General features: G+C 32.9%; 2 protein-coding genes across 2 annotated transcripts in view; both read left to right on the top strand.

Annotated features, from left to right (window-relative positions):
• LOC132760615 (uncharacterized) overlaps window positions 1–14,241 on the top strand; it is a 72,681-nt gene extending 58,440 nt beyond the window's left edge. The window contains exons 2-6 of the mRNA XM_060752625.1: window positions 3,551–3,978; window positions 4,458–4,529; window positions 5,479–5,707; window positions 6,334–6,384; window positions 13,139–14,241. Coding sequence (XP_060608608.1) covers window positions 3,592–3,978; window positions 4,458–4,529; window positions 5,479–5,707; window positions 6,334–6,384; window positions 13,139–14,241 — 1,842 coding nt within the window. The 5' untranslated portion in view covers window positions 3,551–3,591. The remainder of the gene's footprint in view (window positions 1–3,550; window positions 3,979–4,457; window positions 4,530–5,478; window positions 5,708–6,333; window positions 6,385–13,138) is intronic.
• Window positions 14,235–19,727, top strand: LOC132760616 (uncharacterized). Its single transcript, XM_060752626.1, has 2 exons — window positions 14,235–15,937; window positions 16,642–19,727. The coding sequence occupies exon 1, from the start codon at window positions 14,326–14,328 to the stop codon at window positions 15,649–15,651; it is 1,326 nt and encodes a 441-aa protein (XP_060608609.1). The 5' UTR covers window positions 14,235–14,325; the 3' UTR covers window positions 15,652–15,937; window positions 16,642–19,727.
• Window positions 19,728–20,061: the final 334 nt, after the last annotated feature.

Here is a 20,061-nt window from a genome sequence, read left to right as displayed (position 1 = left end):
TTCTTGGAAGCGCATAACGATGCGCACAGAAAACTACCGAAAACGTCTTTAAGTTACATTTGGCCCACAATATTCAAACTTCACAGGATGATTGTCCATATTAGGTAGAAGACCCCTATTATTTTTGGGGTCACATGGTCAAAGGTCAAGGTCTCTGAAAACAGTTTCCGGAGCATAACTTGAGTTCCATTTTGCCCACAATATTAACACTTCATAGGATTGAAGATATATCTAACTAAATAGAAGTACAGTGCAAAAGAACCATAACTCTGCCTTGCCTAAATTTTGGAGTGATTGCCCTTTGTTATTTTTTTCACTTTGAATATTGTCAAGAACATAACTTTAAAGCAATAAGAGATATCAACATTAAACTTTGCAGGTAGATAGATCTCATTGCGTAGATATGCAGTGCAAAAATAAAGTAACTCTGCTCTACCTAATTTTTGAATTATTGCACTTTGAACTTTGTCCGGGCCATAATTTTGTTTGTCCGGGCCATAATTCTGAAACTTCTAGAGGTATATTTTTCTGTGTTCAAAACCTAATCGGGTAGCATCACGCGGTTCAACCGGCTCTTGTTCCTTTTGTATGCATAAGCTTCTAAAATAAATGACAAGCTATTTTTAAGTCAAAAATAAATATTATGGGAACAAGTTTTGTTTCTAGACACATGTTAAAAAAGGGTTTTCTAAGCATTTATCAAACATTATCTAATACCGTCTTCATATCCATCATCTACATTACCTAAATTTTCATCATATACAATATTTTAATATCCAGAATCAAACATCATTCAAATATCCAATATCAAACATCATTTAAATATCGATCATCTAACATCATCTAAATACCAATTATCTAAATCATCCAAATTACCATCGTTTATATCATCCAAATATCCATCAATTGCATCATCCGAATATCATTTCTTTAAATCATTTGATATCAATCATTTGAATCATCTTCATATCCATCATCTCACATCATCCGATAAAACATCATTTATATTACATAAATATATATTATTTACAATATATGTATATCCATCATCTAAATATCAGGAATCTAACATCAGCCAAATACCCATCAATACTTACATATCTACTATGTTACACCATTTAAATATCGTTCATCTAACTTCATCTAGATATCTATCATTAACATCATCTTAATATCGATCATTTACATCACTTGAATATACATCATCTTATACCATCTAAATATCTATAATTTTACATCTACACATCCATGCTCTAAACCTCTATTATCTTACACCATCCATATAACCATTATCTAATATCATCCAGCTATCCATCATCTGAATACCTATTATCCAAAATTATCCAGATATTCACTATATTTATCATCTAAATGTCCATATTCTAAATATCATTTATTTAACACCATCTAAATAATCATGATTTAAATATCAATCATTTTACATCTTATCGGACATCATCTAACATTAACCAAAAATTCATCTAACATCATCTAAATATGTATCGTCAAAATAGCCATAATTTGCAACATCCGAATATCCACCATCAAACTCCATCCAAACGTCCATGCTCTATATTAAACAAATATTCATCATTTACAACATCAAAACTATCCATCAGTTTAAGATCCTGTTAGACATTTTTTATGGTTTTATATCAAAAGATAATGCTCAAATGATGATTTATCAATATTGTAAGTTCCAAAAAGCATTATCTGTAAAAAAATAACCTAATTTACATTTTCATTTTAATAAAGGGAGGTTATTTGAAATTTATTTTCGATAAAGTCTTTCTAAAATTTTTCAATAAGAAATAAATGCATATATTCTAATGATTACATATAATATGGACAAATATTTGCAGAACATTCTTTACGTACTCTTCGATGTCTAAAAATTGTTTGATAAGCATAATTATAATTATCATAATAATTTATGTACATAAATAAAATTTCACCTAAGTGTTGTAACAAAATTTATCATAACATACACGATCTTTAACATTATCTAAATATCCATCATATCAATTATTACCAATCATCTAATATTAAAATCATCTAAATACCCATTATTAACATCATCTTTATATCTATCATTTTTCATCATCTAAATATTGATCGTCTAAAATCGTCCAGATATACATCATGTACATCATCAACATATTCATCATCTAACACTATCCAAATATCTACCTCTTACACAATCAAAATATCCATTGACTAACATCTTTTAAATATCCTTAATCTAACATCATATGAATATTCATAATTTACATCATCTAAATATCCATCATCTTACGTCATCTAAATACCCATCATCTAATTTCATCTAAATATCAATCATTCACATCATCTTAATATCCATATCTAACTATTCATCAGCTTACAGCATCCAAGTATTCATCATCCAACAATTCATCTAGATAATAATCATTTTACATTATCCAAATATCCATTATCTAACATGATCCAAATATCCACCATCTTTCAACATTCAAGTATCCATCATCTAACATCATCAAAATACCACCATTTACATCATCAAGGTATCCAATACTTGCATAATAGAAATATGCAATATCTAACATCATATAGATATTCATCATTTTACATTATCCAACATCATATAGAAACCCACCATCAAACCTAATTCAATATCCAACATCTAACATCATACAGAAATCCACCATTTTACTACATTTAAATATCCACTATCCCACCTTATCCAAATATCAATCGTTTACATCATCTAAATTTTCACCATTAACAGCATTTAGCTATCCATAATCTAACATCGTCCAATAGGACATCATTTACATCATCCAAATATCCACCATTTCATCTTATCACAATATCCACTATTAAAATAATTAAAATATCCACCATTACCATCATTTAACTATCGACCACCTATTAAAACAATCTAAATATTCACTATTTAACCTTATCTAAATATCAAACATTTAAATCATCTAAATATCCATATTTAAATCATCTAAATATCCACCATTTAACATAATCCAAATATCCACCATTTACAACATGTAAATATCCATCATCAAACATAATCTTAATATTCACCATCCAACATCATCCAAATATCCACCATTTAATAAAATCCAAATATCCATTTTCTCATATTATCTTAATATCTAAACTCTAACCTTATACAAATATCAACCATTTACATCATCAAAATATCCCTAAAGTAGCATAATAAAAATATCCACCATCTTTCATCACCTAATTATTTACCATCTTGCATCATCAAAATGAATCGTCCATCTTATATCATCAAAAATATTCACCATCTAACATCATCTAAATATCCACCATACAATTATAACATCATCCAAACATTCATCCTCTAACATCGTCCAAATAACCACTATTATTTGATCTGAATATCTTTATATTGTTTTCAACAAACGATCTAACATTAATTATGTTTAAAGTAAGACCAAAAATAATTTTGAATTAACTGTACTCTTTGGTATTTTTATGAATCAATTCTCCAATATTCCAAAATATATTTTTTTTTATTTATCAACAGATGATTCTGTAACAAAGATTTGACATAAGGAAGGAACGAAAATGGCACAGAAGCTAGAAAACCGTGCCAATCTATTTCGTATACAAATTCTCATTATAGATGGAGGCCTGCTTGCTTTAAGAAATAAAATTGACCAGACCCTAACTGCACAAGGCATAACATTAAGTGCATGTTTGAATAACGAAAAGAAATTAATTTACAGTTTGAAAAGCAGCCGGATCATAACACAGGTACAATATGACATATTGTTTCCAACGAGTGGTCCAGTCCCAACTACGTCAGATATGGACATCACGCTTATCATATGTCTTTTAAGGAGCCTGAAATTGTTTGGATTGAATAAGAAATTCGACTGGAACGCAACACCTTTATTTACCGATAAATCAGTTGAGGCAGATATATGTCGGTTAAAAGCTTACCGAAATGAAGTAAGTACGCCATAATTAAGACGTTATTATATGATAGCAGAGAATGACATAATTTTTTCTGGGATAAAAGTCGAATCTTTAAAAGGCTCTAAATATATCTCATCAGGCCAAACGTGTATTGTTTTAAAAACTGTTTTTGATAGACTAGGAATGCATTCAAAGGAAAATCAGCTTTCATTTGCATTTTTCTGTCATTTGTTATTTTTACTGATTCATTCTACTTTCCACGTGTTGTACTCTCATGATGAATATTTATAATTTATATGGCTTGCATTGCACTAAAAGTATTAGCCATACTTTATGTCCATACGAAAACACTGCATTATTTTCAATGTTATTTCTATGCGTTCATGTTTTTTTCACAAGTTTTAAATGTCAAAGCTTTGAAAAGAAATGTTCAAAACTATCAATGCCTTCTAAACACACGATTTGGCGAGTTATTTTCACTTAAACGCTGATACTTATAATTATTATTTCAGATAAGCCATATAGCAGAAACAACTGCAATACAAGCAAATGACTTTGCAACTTGGCGGAATGACATCGAGCAGGTAATCTCAAAAGTGGTAGTTGTTCATAAAAAATAACCATACTAAATTGACTAGTTATAGAATATGCTGCATCCAAAACATTGTTTGTGAACTCTCTTATTCATTTTAGATATTTTCAGTACGAATTTCCTAGAAACCAACCAATTTTTGCAATAAAAGTATTGAATCCAAAGATGAGCATATTTCTAGGGTTGTAGGTTCTTAAAGCTGCATGCCCCCACATGAGTCCAATCGACTTTGAGAAAATTGTACTAAGATTTAAAAAAAGTAAAAATATTCTCAATTCAAGAAATAATTGAGTGATATGAAATTATTGACTGATTTAACAGTATTCTTATTTTATTATAATCATTTTTCTACTGCGTGACTAACGCAATAAGGAATTGTTTTGCCTATTCTGACCTATTTTTGGTGAGTTTCGTCTCTGATTTTTCCACGCTAATTAAACGTCTTATAAAGGCATTTCATAATGGCTGTGAAATATTTATATTATTTATAGAGGTTAGTTAATAAATGTAAGCTCATTCTGAAGTCATGGAGTTCTATAAATACTTTATTTTAATTTTTGATTCTCTCGGGAAGTGGCATTTACTCAACCTACAACTAAATGTTCAGTTTTTTCATTTCTTTCATCTGAAATTACGCCTGTATACTTTACATTGTGTATCAGTTATAAGTTGACTGTATTCCTTACATAAGAAACATATTAACAATTAACTTTCGTTACTTGTTCGTTAATATGATGTGCCTGTAAAAATTGTCTGCCTTTAAAATCAGCTAGATAGTATACATGGACAATGTGTTTATTTATTATTCTTTATTATTTATGTTCTGATTCATTTTATGATTAAATTCTAGCAATGAATAAATCAACAAACTCATCGAATTTGATAATGCATACATAAACGAAATTCTAGTTTATATATTTCGCGTTAAATTCTCTTTTCAGATACTGGTTCGACTAAGTTCTCCACCTCTGAATATTCAGCAAAATATTGCCGACTTTAAAGATTGCCCTCTAGATCCAGACGAAGAGAAAAGGGTACAAGAAGAAATTAAAAAGTGGAAGGACTATGAAGCTGATGTTGATCGACTGAAAGAAGAAATGACAGATGTAAAAGAAAGGGTTACTGAAGTGGAGAATAAGCAAGAGTTGATCTACAGACGACTAAATGAAGGTCTGTTTTTGATATTTTTGTTCGTTTATCAGAATGAAAATTTATTGAACGACATTAAAATGATGTAGGATAATTCTAAGCAGAACAATGAGTACATGTTGGAATATATGACATATGTGGTGAAATAAAATATCATACTATTCAAAAGAGAGCCATATGACAATATGTCGATGAACTAATGAGGAAATTAGAAAAGGAGAATCGCAAATTACACACAACTTGATTATGTCTCTCTATAAACTTTTTAGTAATGCGGAATAGTGCAATTTTAAAAGCTACCGGTTACATTATATATGACATCAACCTTACATATAATCAAATAGTATTGATTTACAAACTATCTCTCTTCAATACATTATAAAGGTTTGTTAACGTGTTTGTCCACCACTATCGCGTATTACAAATTGCTTAAAAATTCTAGAGATAGAAACATCATATTTATTCAATCATAGTGAAAGTCAGCTTTCATTAATCATTATAAAAAGCTTCCAATGTCTTGTATCTAACTGTAGAACGCTGTTCATTGTTAAACCTTTTTAAAATTATTTCATCCACAAAAAAATTTAAATTTTTTTTAAAAAATATCAAACATACCCCCTGAACTTTTTATCTGTTTGATAACACAGGTGTCTCTTCTATGCAGACGGAGGAGGAAAAATATAAAAAACGCAAGAAAGGTATGTACATATAGCTGCACTTCTATATCAAACAATAAGTGTAAATAAATATTGACGAATTTATAAATCATCCAAGAAGTGTTAGTAAATATTGATGTACTTCTATATCAAGCAAGAACGGTAAGTTAATAACGCTGCTACTCTATATCAAGCAAGAAATGTAAGAAAAAATTGATGTCCTCCCATATCAGACAAGAAGGGTGAATGAATGTAGATGTCATTCTCTATCAAATAAGAAGGATAAATAAATATAGATGTCCTTCTATATCAAAAAAGAACAGTAAATAAATGTAGATGTCCTTCTATATAGAAAAGAAGGGTAAATAAATGTAGATGTCTTTCTTTATAAAACAAGAAGGATAAATAAATATAATGTCCTTCTATATCAAGCAAGAAGGATAAATAAATGAAGATGTCCTATATCAAGCAAGAAGGATACATAAATGTAGATGACCTTCTATATCATGAAGAAGGATAAATAAAATATAGATGTCCTTCTATATGAAACAAGAAGGGTAAAGAAATGTAGATGTCCTTCTTTATCAAACTAGAAGGGTAAATAAATATAGATGCCCTTCTATATCAAGCAAGAAGGTTAGTAAATGCTGATGTTCTTCTACGAGGGGTGATTTATATTTGTGTGAACAGTTTTCAATTTGATCTAATTATTCCATAATTTTCATTTCATTGCAAAAAATGTTCAATTTGTGAACCATGGGCATAGTAGATAATTCTACATCGCCTCGGCCAGCTTGCAAGTGTCTTATTTGTGATCGATTGCCCAGTTTCTGCCATTCCTGCTTCAACGCCTTTTTAAATCCAATCAAATTGTATATGTTTTCGTTTTTGTAATCGTCGTTTAAGGATGCCGCAGATTCCAAAGTCCACGGGTGCTGCATCAGGACTCTTTAGTTTATACAGATTTTTTTTAGTTCGAATGTGTAGGAAGCTATTACCTTATAAACACACTTTCGAATCAGTTCCTGGATCCAACCATTACTGAGCAATGAGTGTACAGTTTCTTGCTAAAGGAAACAACGACTTGCCCCTGTCAGGGTTTGAACCCATGCAGATAGCGAAATAAGATTACTAGTCCGAAGCGTTAACCACTCGGCCATGCCGAAACTCTTTGGCATCCATTCCTCTGGTTTTACGTACTTGACCTTACGTTCTTTGAAAAACTCTTTCGTCTGGGCAGCTATATGGCTCGAAGCACTGTCCTGATGAAAAATCATTTTTACTTTTCACGACCAGGAAACGGACGCGGAACGTCATTTTTCATAAATGGTTCTTACACATTTTTACATAGTAGTCTGCATTAACTTTAACACCTTTAATTATAATTTTCTAGGACGTCTTGCCGTAGAAACTATCTCCATCCCATACCAAAAAACCCTGGTGCAAACGAATCCCGATTGTCTGTCTGTCTTGTATTCTCTAACATAGCAAACACGCCTTCGACCATAGCTACCACTAATATACATTGTAGAACATTACCTCGTCCGTAGTAACCAAGTTTTTCCGTTTTCCACTATTAAAGCGGAGGTACAGACGCCAAGAACAAGTACGTCTCTTCTGAATTTGCTTCTTATTAAGCTTATGAACAGTGTATTTTTCTTTAGTTTCAGACGTATTATGTTAGAAATGATATGATTTACTGTTGACTGAGATACCTCTAATTTGTTGCCATCTGTCTTTGGGTTGGTGAATTCACCGATCTTATCATTTTGCGTATCTTTCGGATAACATCATATGTAGCAGCAGTACGTTGTTTTTATTAAGGGCCAATGTTTACGTTATTGCGAATGTTACATTAAATAAAACTGTTGGAATGTTGAAAACGATTAATCACCCCTATGGGAACAGTATTTCCCATTTATTTCAGTTCTATCACTATTTTTCTGTACGACATTTTTTGCCTCAAAAGGCCTAACACGATGCCTTCAACTAAATCACTAATTCTGCGTCTTGTCATTTTGAATTGTGTAACAAAACCGACATGTATCATAGATAACACGGTAATATACATGTAAAAACAATTTGCACGAAAAAGCTCGTGAAAAAAAAAACGTGCAGAAACATTGGTTTCAAAAGTGTTCACATAAATTTGAATCACCTCTGGAATATCATGCAAGCAACAACGATAAATAAATATTATTGCTCTTCTTTTTCAAGCAAGAAGGGTTAAAAAATAGTGATGTTCTTCTATATAAAGCATGAATGGTGAGTAAATATTGATTTACATCTGTATCAAGCACGATTGATGAGTAGATATTGATGTTTTCCTATAAATATTAATGACAGATTGACAGTAAGACAATATTTATGTATTTTTATATAAAAAAAGGGGTATGTAAAACAAACTTTGGATGTTTCAATACGAAGAATACTTTCCATAACAAAGTATATCCTAAACACATAACATTTTAAAAAGAACGATAAAGTTAAGGGATAAGGGTGTTGCTTCTTTTTTGGAAATATCAACCTTTTCATCTGCCCTTTTGTCCAGAGATGATCATTAATTTTGCATTATAATCAACAAAAACAGCAAGAAACATTGATAAAACCAGAGATTCGTATAGTAGATATATGTTAATATTTGGCTAAATTTTAATACATTTCACAATATCTATCCGAAATAAAGATTTTCTTGAAAGTCTAGGCCCTTTGGCATCGTTTAAAAATTTCTAAGTGTAACTGGTTTTATCATTAAAAAACAAAACATGCCCGATAGCACTCGCAACATATGTAAGGTGTCAATTCTTGTCCATCTTTATTAATTTTCGAGTTGTGAAATATTATGAGGCTATTATACATTGTTGCGTACAATACTGAGTTCTATAAGACGAGTACACAGCTTCCAAAACTATATTAAACAAGGGCTCGCCGAGTCTGATATAGGTGTTCCGGCTCTGCACATTTCTATGTAGGCCCGATAACATCACGTTGTGCACAAAACGAAATCATATAGAAAATTATACATGCGGACAGCACTTGCGAAACAAATCATTTGGCTTGCGTTCCTGGTGCATGCCATTGTTGTCTGTAATCGTATTCAACCTCATATAGTCTATGCAATAACGAACAGAGCCGTCATGTTTTCGAATCAAAACTTGATCAGACTCCCAATCGGATGTTGCCTCTTTTACCTTCAGCCTTAAGCATTTCCTGAGGCTGGGCCTCTTCTTCCCATGCAAAGCACGCTGGCTTTTGCCTCATACCTTGCTTCACAGGCTTTGTCTCCTCGGTATCTATGGCATGTTCCTCATCAGTGAAGTCACTAAGGTCAAGTTCACCCTTGCTGAGACATCTCTAAACTCATTCAGCAATTGCGCTTACTGAATTTGTTGACCTTCATCAAGATCCCCACAAGAGGTTTTGTACATTTCTCGTAAGTGTGGTGGCCGTTGCACAACCTTTGCTTCCCGAGAAAGTATCTCAGATTCTCCTTTCATAATAGTATTTTCCATGTCAACGGAACAGATACCGAGATTTTTTCAAATTAAAATGTGTTTTAACTAAATAAACTCTATATTTATCTTTCCCCCCATTATATGACTAAAGGGCTAGATGGAGTTTATCAAAATATTACAGTAACTGTAGCGGAGGCAGCAGAATGAAAAGGAAATCCGAAAAATTAACAAATTCCAAAAAAAAGGTCCCTGCTACCAAAGTCAAGGTCACATATAGAGGTCAAATTTTATTAACAGTGACCATTTATTCATCATTTGTTGGTGGATTGTAACAAAAATAATAACTATCAAGACTACAAGTGTAAAAAATGTAATTTATGTTAATATTTGCAAGGTCAATGTCACTAGAGATGATAAAATATCCAGATACTTTCTTGAAGATATCTCCTATATGCATATCTATAATGCCAACATCTCTGTCAAAATCTTTTGTGACGTGCGTATTTTGCGACAATGTTTCCCTTGTTTTAATGTTAGATTCCCATATGTCAATTGGAGTTATTCTTATGTGCCATGTGACTAATAAATTTTAAATTTTGTCACGTGTTTTTCAACTTGCAAGGAAAGGACAGTTGGGTTATTGTTACTCTTGGTTTAATTTTGTAGCATGTCGATTTAGTTGAAATTTTCAAATGATTTGTTTTTGGTTATAAAATAAAAAACACATGAGCTTGTGAGTAAAAGTAAATATCATCCAGAGGAAACTACTTTCAGCACAGAGTAACAGTATTTTCACGAGGGGTGATATTTTTATTGTTACCCACAAAACCATATGTTATTAATATAGTGGTAAGTGCAATAAATGCTATTGTTCTATTTCCTTAAATGACAAAAAAGTCTTCCGAGCTTTAAGTTCTTTCCCTTTTTATGCATATGAACAGCAATATCTTGGTCATTACAGCTTAATTATATAAACGAAAAATACAAAGGTAAATAGGATACTTTGGCATTATCAAAACTAAGCACCGGTCAAGCTGGTGCCAGGGGGCGTGAGAGATGTTCCCTTTTTTCATTATCCTCAGTGTTCAGACTCAATAAAACCGAGTCAGCAATTATCATGTAATTTTGTTGTGATTTATGCTTACGAGGGATCACACTTTTTCAAGATTTGTTAAGCTTAATAATGCTTTCTTCATTTTTGTGCTTTTAACGAAATGAAACATGTCTTGACTATTTTAGCTCACCAGAGCCGAAGGCTCATGGTGAGCTATTAGTATCAAAGGGGGATACTCCGGCGTCCGTCGTCATGCGTCAACAATCGTTTTCTTCTCTGAAACTGCTGGGCAGATTAACTTAAAATTTGGTCTGTAGCATCCTTGTGACAGTCGCACTAGAATTTGCTCATGTCATTTAAATTGGCCCCTTTAAGGGATGGATAATCACCAAACTTTGTCTGTAGCATTTTTGGGTAGTCTTGTATCAAATTTGCTTATATTAATTTGATTGGCCGCTTTTAGGGGTCACCAAGGCTAAAAATAGAAAAAAAAAACCTTTAAATGTCTTCTTCTACAGAACTAATGAATGGATAATCACCAAACTTTGTCTGTAGCATTTTTGGGTAGTCTTTTATTAAGTTAGCTCATATTGATTTGATTGGCCCCTTTAAGGGGCCACTAAAGCTAAATATAGAAATACCTTTAAACATCTATATCTAGAGAACTTATTAATGGATGACCACCAAACTTTGTCTGTAGCATTCTTGGGTAGTCTTTTATCACGTTTGTTCATGTTAATTTGATTGGCCCTTTTAGGCGCAACTAAAGCTAAAAATAGAAAAACCTTTAAACATCTATATCTAGAGAACTTATTAATGGATGACCACCAAACTTTTGTCTGTAGCATTCTTGTGTAGTCTTTTATCAAATTTGCTCATATAAATTTGATTGGCCCCTTTTAGGTGTCTCTGGGGCTAAATAGAAAATCATTTAGACATCTTCTTATACAGAACTAATGGATGGATGATCACCAATCATTGCCTGTAGCATTCCTTGGTAGTCCTTTATTAAGTTTGCTGAATTTATTTGATTGGCCCCTTTTAGGGGCCGCTATAGTTAAAAATATAAATACATTTAAATATCTATATCTAGAGAACTAATTGATGGATGATCACTAAACTTTGTCTGTAGCATACTGTGGTAGTCTTTTATCAAATTTGTTCATATTAGTTTGATTTGCCCCTTTTAGGGGTCTCTAGGGCTAAAAAAAGAAAAACCTTTAGACATCTCTTCTACAGAACTGATGGATGGATGATCACCATTCTTGGGTAGTCTTTTATCAAGTTTGCTCATTTTAACTTGATAGGCCCTTTTAGGGGCCGTTAAAGCTAAACAAAGAAATATCTTTAAACATCTATATCTAGAGAACTAATTGATGGATGATCACCAACTTTTGTCTGTAGCATTCTTGTAGTCTGGTAGTCTTTTATCAAAGTTTATCATATTAATTTGATTGGCCATTTTAGGGATCTCTAGGGCTAAATATAGAAAAACCTTTAAATGTCTTCTTCTACAGAAGAATTGATGGATGATCACTAAACTTTGTCAACTTTGCTCATATTAATGTGATTGGCCCTTTTTAGGGGCCGCTTAAGCTAAAAATAAGTATACCTTTAAACATCTATTTCTACAGAACTAATTGATAGATGATCACCAAACTTTGTCTGTTGCATTCTTGGGTAGTCTGTTATCAAGTTTGCTCATATTAATTTGATTGGCTCCTTTTAGGGGCCACTAAAGCCAAAAATCTAAAAACCTTTGAACATTTCCTACTGAAATAATTGATAGATGATCACCACACTTTGTAGCATTATTAGGTAGTTTTTTTTTGCTAAAACTCAAATGCTCCAGGTCATGGCATTTTTTTCAAATTATTCTTTAAACATATACTTTGCTCAAATTAAATATTAGAAAATATTGACAAAGGATAATTTCGAACTCTGTAAGGCAGTTGTTTCTGGTGAGCAACTTAGGGCCATCATGGCCCTCTTGTTTCAATTTATGTTATATTTAACAAAAACACTTAATACATTATTAATAAAGTCAATATTGTTAAATTGAAATACGGTTCGAATTCGTGTTATTTATTTCACCAGTAAATTTTCATTTTATTCACTGTGACGATTATCACTTGGTCACTCCAATAATAACATTGAAACAAAGCTTTATACTAACAGTTAATTTGTATTTGATGTGAAATATTTATACAGTTTTCATACATCATCTTTTCTTTAAATAGATCTAATTTTTGAGTAACAAAATGTTTTTTTTTTTTATATTTTTCAGAGCTGAAAGATGGTTTGATAACATTTTACAAAACAAGACACAGTAAAGTTTTCCTGTCGCCTCTTTTTGAAGAGAAAGACACTCCGCTGGTTTCTTTCTATGTCAGACCGGACCTGAGCTCAATAGACTCAACAACGACGAAAAGTGAGGACAGATTACCAGTTAAATCATTGTCGGAGATTTTTAAAACTGAAAATAAGCAAAATCTAGAAATATATGTACTCGCTGATGCTGGAATCGGAAAAACTGCATTTTCTAAATATTTGGCTAACGTGTGGTGTCAAGCTCATTGCCATGACGAAGACATGAATAAATCATTGTTAAAAAATGATATAGAATGTATGCATGAATTTGATTTCTTATTTCTTGTCTTATTGCGAGATGCAGACGATTTATGCTCTATAGACGAGCTCATATTTGAAAAGATTGTTTCAAATTTGGGTCTGAAAGAAACGCTTTCCAAAGATGCCCTTCTTGAAATTTTGAATAATGAGAAATGCGTCGTTATACTTGATGGACTGGACGAATGGACTCATCCCGAGGAGAAAAGTGACAAGAAATGTTACAGATCACCGAAATCGATACCCCACAGGAATGACCGAGAAAAGTGTACAGTACTGACTACCACACGACCGTGGAAATTAGGTGTTTTGGGTCTAGATTCGTGTCAATTAGGAAAAAAAGTAGAACTTACAAAACTAAGTTACGATTCAGCATTTACACTTACAGAAAGGATATTACAAAGATGGAAGTCTTCTCGGAATAAGGATGCCTTACAAATTGAAGTAACACAGTTCATAAAAACAATTAGTTGGAGACACAACGCTGAGCTTGCTTTTGTACCTCTGCTTTTAATATATATAACCTGTTTATGGTGTGACGGTGTTCAAATAGAGAGTTCAAACTGTGATATCTATATAAATATAGTCGAGCTTCTTTTATCGAGAACGATTAAGATCCATGGGGAGCTTCAACAATCCCATGAACTTTCTTCCAGTGACATCCCAGAATGCTTTGCTGAATATGATAACTGTACGAAATACTATCCACTTCTGATGCATTTAGGGAAATTAGCTTATTTATTCTGTATTTTAGTGAAATAAGAGAAAAACACTCTAATATTTGATGGATCAGTTGCTAGAAAACACCTCACACTAGACGAGACAAAATTTACCCTTCACTCAGGAATGTTGTCAGAAAGTACATCTACAACATCAAGAAAAAAGTATAGTAAAGTATCGTTTTCCCACAAAACAGTTCAGGAATTCTTCGCAGCCATATTTATAAGTTTTCACATTGACGCTCAGAAAATTGTTCTAGAAAAATGTAGAAATATTCAAGACATTCTGGGCATGTCAAAAATGTATGAATTTATAATTGAAATGAATTCTGACCGGATGTGTGCAATATCAAATGATTTGATGTCTGTGATAAATGATGTCAAGGGAGTACGCGACTATAGAAATGGAGTCAAGGAAATACGCGACTATGGAACTTGGAGAGATTGCGATAACATGTACTTTAATACACGTGACTATAGAATTAAGATGTATAACGATTTCATATACATACAATTGTTTTACATACAGAAAATGTTCGTGTCGATTTTACAAAAAATGCCTGAAAGCGAAAAAATTCATTTATATTTACAAGATTTCTTCATTGAAAACCAAACCGTGCACAGTAAGCAGTTACAATGTTTGTTAAAAGAAAATAAAACCAATATAAAATCACTTCATTTAAACATCTACGATACTTCCAGCAGTTTACGTGAAATTATAGATTTATTCTCTCTCACAGATTTCAGTCATATACAGAAACTTTATTTTACGGGCGACAGCTGGAAGGAGTCTGAGATAAACCGGATAATGTTTCCCAGTTTACAGTGCGTTACTTTGTTCCGGGGTACATGGACAAATGATGAAGAAAATCTGAGTGAAAATTTGGCGCGATTACAAAACTTACAATATTTATATATTGAATGGTTCACGTTATCTCACAAATTACTGGAAACATTTTACAATTTTATCTCCGGTCAAAAATCAATCAAAGAGTTAACATTGTCGGGGTTATACTGTAAAGAACATGGCGGCCATGATTGTAAGAGATTGATGAACTTGGACTTGTCTCCATATTCAACTCTTTCAAAGTTATACTTCCAGGAGTTACCTGGGAGGCTACAATTAAATATATCAACACCGTCATTAGTTAATGTTATGTTGTGCGACATCAATCTAGATAAAAGTTCATTGATACTGTCACGTGACATGTTGAATATTGAACGTGTGAAGTTGAAGGGGATAAAAATGTCTGCACTAAGATTACAGAACTTTATTACCGTGCTTGAAAATCTGCCGCAGTCAGTTACAGTAGCGATGACAGACATTAAACGGAGGACAGAATATGACCGTGTTAGAAAAAATGTTCGGAGATCACAAACTTTTCATGTGATACACGACGTCGACTACATGCGGGAGATTGTGTTCAAAACAATAAAACCAAGTAAAGAATAAACAAAGGAAAAACATTGTAAAATAAACTGAAGAAATGACTTCAATAATTTTAAATAATTTAAACAATTTAAATACAGGATGGACACTTAGAAGTTAAATGGCGACTCTTCAATTTTTTTGCAGTTTTATTAGGACATTCATGTACTTCCGTTTTCAATTAATAAATTAAGTGACAATTGTTTTAAAATAAAAGCTTTTAGTAAATAGAAATAATTCAAGGAAGTTTTAAGGAATTAAATGGATATAAAAGTTGGATTAAGATATGGAATATGGAAAAAATTAACAGGTGAGTGAGTTTATATTGCATAATTGATTTTTTTATACACGCATATATATGTAAGAACTGATATATAGATTATCCACAATGAACTATACTCTTAATATATTAGCCTTTACTTGAAAATTTATTTTGATAAATCAACTTATTAATTAATATTTACCATGAATTATTTTATTCCCAAAACCGATATTTTTTAATCAAAATAAAGTACTTTTTAAACATAGGCTATGTATACATAGGTGAACACAGGTTAATAATTAACCCTCTATAATCTACTATACAATTTATTTATTAAAAAAATAAGATTTGTTTGTCTTATTTTTTGAAATATTATTCTCGTTAGATTTTATTGTTTTGCTAAAATTAATTGCCAGACTCTTTATAAATTAATTAAGTGTCTCCTTTAATAACATTAAATGCTGACCTGTCAACAAGTTTCCTTTAAAATATATAGTAGCCCTAGGGTCTAAACTGACTCAACCTGGTGGGGGCATACTTTTTTTCTTATAATTAAAAGTCATCTTTTTTAAATCAATCAATACTTAAGCTACGGTATTTTGCATTAAACATTGTCTAGTTTGCCTTTACCATGTATGTTTAGATTAAAGTCCTTTGGTCAATGTTTGTCGAACAGGTGGGGGAAGGTCTTAGATCTTCCTTTGATGTACATGTATATGGGTAACAATTTAGATATTATTTCCTTATTGCAGGCGTCACACTGTCCCGAAATTGACACCAGATGGGCATACGAATATGAAATTTTTAATTTCGTGCGAAGATAGCCCCGAAATTGGTCGACAGTCTCTCAACAGCCGGAGCAAGTACGATTCCTACATAAGGTCACGCGATCGCATCCGAGCCACACACGATTCCTACCGAAGGTCACACGATTGCATCCGATACATACACGAAGTCACCTCAAAGATGCAGTTTTGTACAAAGTAGTTTACCAGCAGGACATGCGAACGTACGAGCAGGACACGCGAACGTCACAAGATAGGTACTTGACGTCGTATTTTGAGTACGATGCCTTCGTATGTGGTTACGAAGGAGTCAAGTGACCTTCACCTCCGGGTGGTATACAAACCACGGCCAACCGCGGCAAATTTCAGTTGCAGATAGTATTGGGAGCTTATTAAACTACGTTTAAACTTTATTTTGTCTCTTCATAACATCAAAACAATTCTATTCACACAAAAATCTATGACAAAAGTGGCGCAATATTATGGTATAGTAAACTATCCACATTCAGATGGAGACTTACCGCATGCAACATCCGACGGGGTATATGTATCACAGTTAATAAGATTCGCTAGAGCTTATAGCAACGTGAAGGATTTTAACAAGCTAAATAAAGCTACTCAAACAGGGCTACCGCTTTTATAAATTACGTAGATATTTTACAAAATTTAACAATCGTAACTTTGATTTTATGTAAAAATCCAGTAGTGATTAAAATGATTTGAACGGAGATGTTATTTACAAACTTCCTTCGAAAGATCTTTGGTCATTGTTGCCTGTACTAAAATTATTAAACGTTTAACCAAAAGAGGTTTTGACTCCACTTTTTTAAATATACCGCATGCTTAGTGTTCAACACTTCAACAGTTGGTCCTTTCCTCTTTTGATTAAATCTGACGGACCAAGTGGGATATGCTTTGATGGACAGTTTAATGCCCTTTGGGACTGAATTGCCTTAATGTTCGTCTTCTGCCTTGATTCGTCGGGCCCTTGTAAGTGATTTTTGTTGTTACCCTGTCTTCCTTCAGATTATTGAGTACTTTTGTAATGGTCATATGGGTATTCCTTTATGTGTATCTACATAGTCATCTCGGTGTTTTACTTTGTTTTCCTTTAGAAACCATAACAAATGTTATAAATTTACTTGGTGGGGATTCATTTTATTTACACCGTCTCGTTTATAGGATCATGGTGAGCTAAGAGTGACTGTTGGTGCACTGTTAACCGGTTTAAACTCCCCAGCAGTGCTTATGCTGCTGACCGGTCCAAGGCGGCGCCATTCTTTGTTCCTCAGATGCATGTCTTTGTTATTTCTTACTGCTTTGGTGACACTTTTGTCGGCATCCATTGTTGTTTTCTCGTCTACGGTAAGTATTTTCCGTTTTGTCCCTAGTTCTATTAATTTAATAAATCAATCATTTATTTGTTTTCTTTGATTTCCTTGTTGTTTACTATTATTTCGTCTTATGTATCATTTAAGTGATAAGCCTATCCGTGCTCTACCTTGCGCCCTGTCCGTTTTTCCGGTGAGGGTCCTTTTGTGTTACTTGGTTCTTGTTGCTTGGTTGTGTGGGGGTTGAGTTCATTGAACGTTGCCTTTCCTTGTTGATCTTGTTTATCATATTGATAAACTTTATCATACCACTCAAAGTGGGCCTGAAGCCTCATTATGTTTTCCAAGGTGTCTTTAAAGTAGCAATGCTGCTGCCTTCTTTTTCTCGGTTGACGCATCATCAAAGCATGTAATTCTGCAGGAAATAAACTGAAAATAATGGTAAATTAATTGCAAATAATGGACGCTTTTGATGTCTCTGTGAAAAAGAGGAAGATGGTCTAGCCGTTTATATGTTCACAATGATAAACATGCAACGCTTGAGCCACTAAAAATTGCTTTCTTCGGCCTCATCGTGGTCCCATATCGATGGCATCGTACCAAAATACGATGGCGACACGACAGTATTGCGGGGACTTCACGTAGTCGTGTTCCCTTTTTACGAATATCGGGAATCTTCGTGTTTACTTCGTATTGTCATCTTGAGGCTAAAAATGTCATATTGCACCGATGATCACACGAAGAAAAGACGAAGACTACACGATTTGATAAGATGGCTTCACGACGGCCTTACGAGGGCAAAATTAACGCGGAAAATGAACCTTCGCAATGTCTTCGGGCAATTTTTTGGCATGCCAAAGATTTTTGAACTGCTCACGAAGTTGCTGCCGGAGCTTGTTATATTCAGCCGGGGATCATACGTTGGCAAAAGATGCCCTCACGAATGGCACGATGTTATTACGATCAGATCCGAATTTGAACATTCCCTTATTCGTGTGTCCATCTGATGCCAAATTCGGGACAGTGTGACGCATGCATATACAATGAAGTTTTAATCTCAGATATTTGTCAAGACACATACTCTAGTGGAATACATTCAAGTTTGTTAAATTATAGCTATTGGATTAAAATGGGGTCGTGGATTTTTGATTAACATATTAAACTTTAAAAATAATCTAATTCCTTAAAATCCTAAAGGCTAAAGCTTAGATATTTGCATGAACTATTGTTTTGTGGATTTATTAAGGTTTGTTCTAATTGTAGTCCTGGAGGTCTCAATTGATCCAGCCCCCTGGGGTCTTAGATTTTTTTATAATACATACGTGTATGCATTTTTATAGTTAAGATTAAAATAATCAGCTTCTATAAAAACACGGAGACTAAAGCTTATGAACTATTGGCATGAACTATTGTCTTGTGAATTCTGGCAAGTTCAAATTATAGAATCAGGGTCGATATTGGCCACACCCAAAGAATCATTGATTTTCCTTAAATTAACCTTTACAAACCACCATTTCTATTTTGATACTTAGCAACCCTTCATTTCAATAGCAACTAATGACATAGATAACAGCCATTTACTATCCATAGCAACCACTGTTTTCAAAAGCAACAGTTACTGTTAACTTACCATTTCAACAACTGACTTTCATAGCAACCATTGACCTTTATAACAAATTTTGACTTTACTTAGCAATCAGTGATTTCCAAAGCAAAAAAGGAAAAAGCTGAGCGTTACAGGTTCGGCCTTGCGGTGACTTTTATCTTAAATGATTGTACAATATTTCAGATGAAAATATGAACTGTATGAAAATTATCAGTTTAAGATTAGAATCAATATCTGCTTTTCATTCATAACTTGTAAAGTTAATTTTTCCATCGCAGTTCGAGCCTTTATAATCAGGTGAGCGACATAAGGGTCATCATGACCCTCTTGTTCACAAACATTTGACTACATTAGAATAAAACATTGTTCTGCAATATTTCCCCATTAATAAAATATGCGTTAATCTTGTGTCTTATTTCTCGTTTAAGCGGCCTTAGACCAAAATCTTTG

This window comes from Ruditapes philippinarum, unplaced genomic scaffold, assembly GCF_026571515.1.
Source record: "Ruditapes philippinarum isolate M1 unplaced genomic scaffold, ASM2657151v2 ctg3833_1_1_1_1, whole genome shotgun sequence".
NCBI lineage: Eukaryota > Metazoa > Mollusca > Bivalvia > Venerida > Veneridae > Ruditapes > Ruditapes philippinarum.
Note: the sequence above shows the minus strand (reverse complement) of the source record. Positions and strands in the feature narration are given on the sequence as shown.

Excerpts from the sequence above, each read along its gene's own strand:
- LOC132760616 (XM_060752626.1), top strand. The coding sequence starts at position 14,326 with ATGTTGTCAGAAAGTACATCTACAACATCAAGAAAAAAGTATAGTAAA.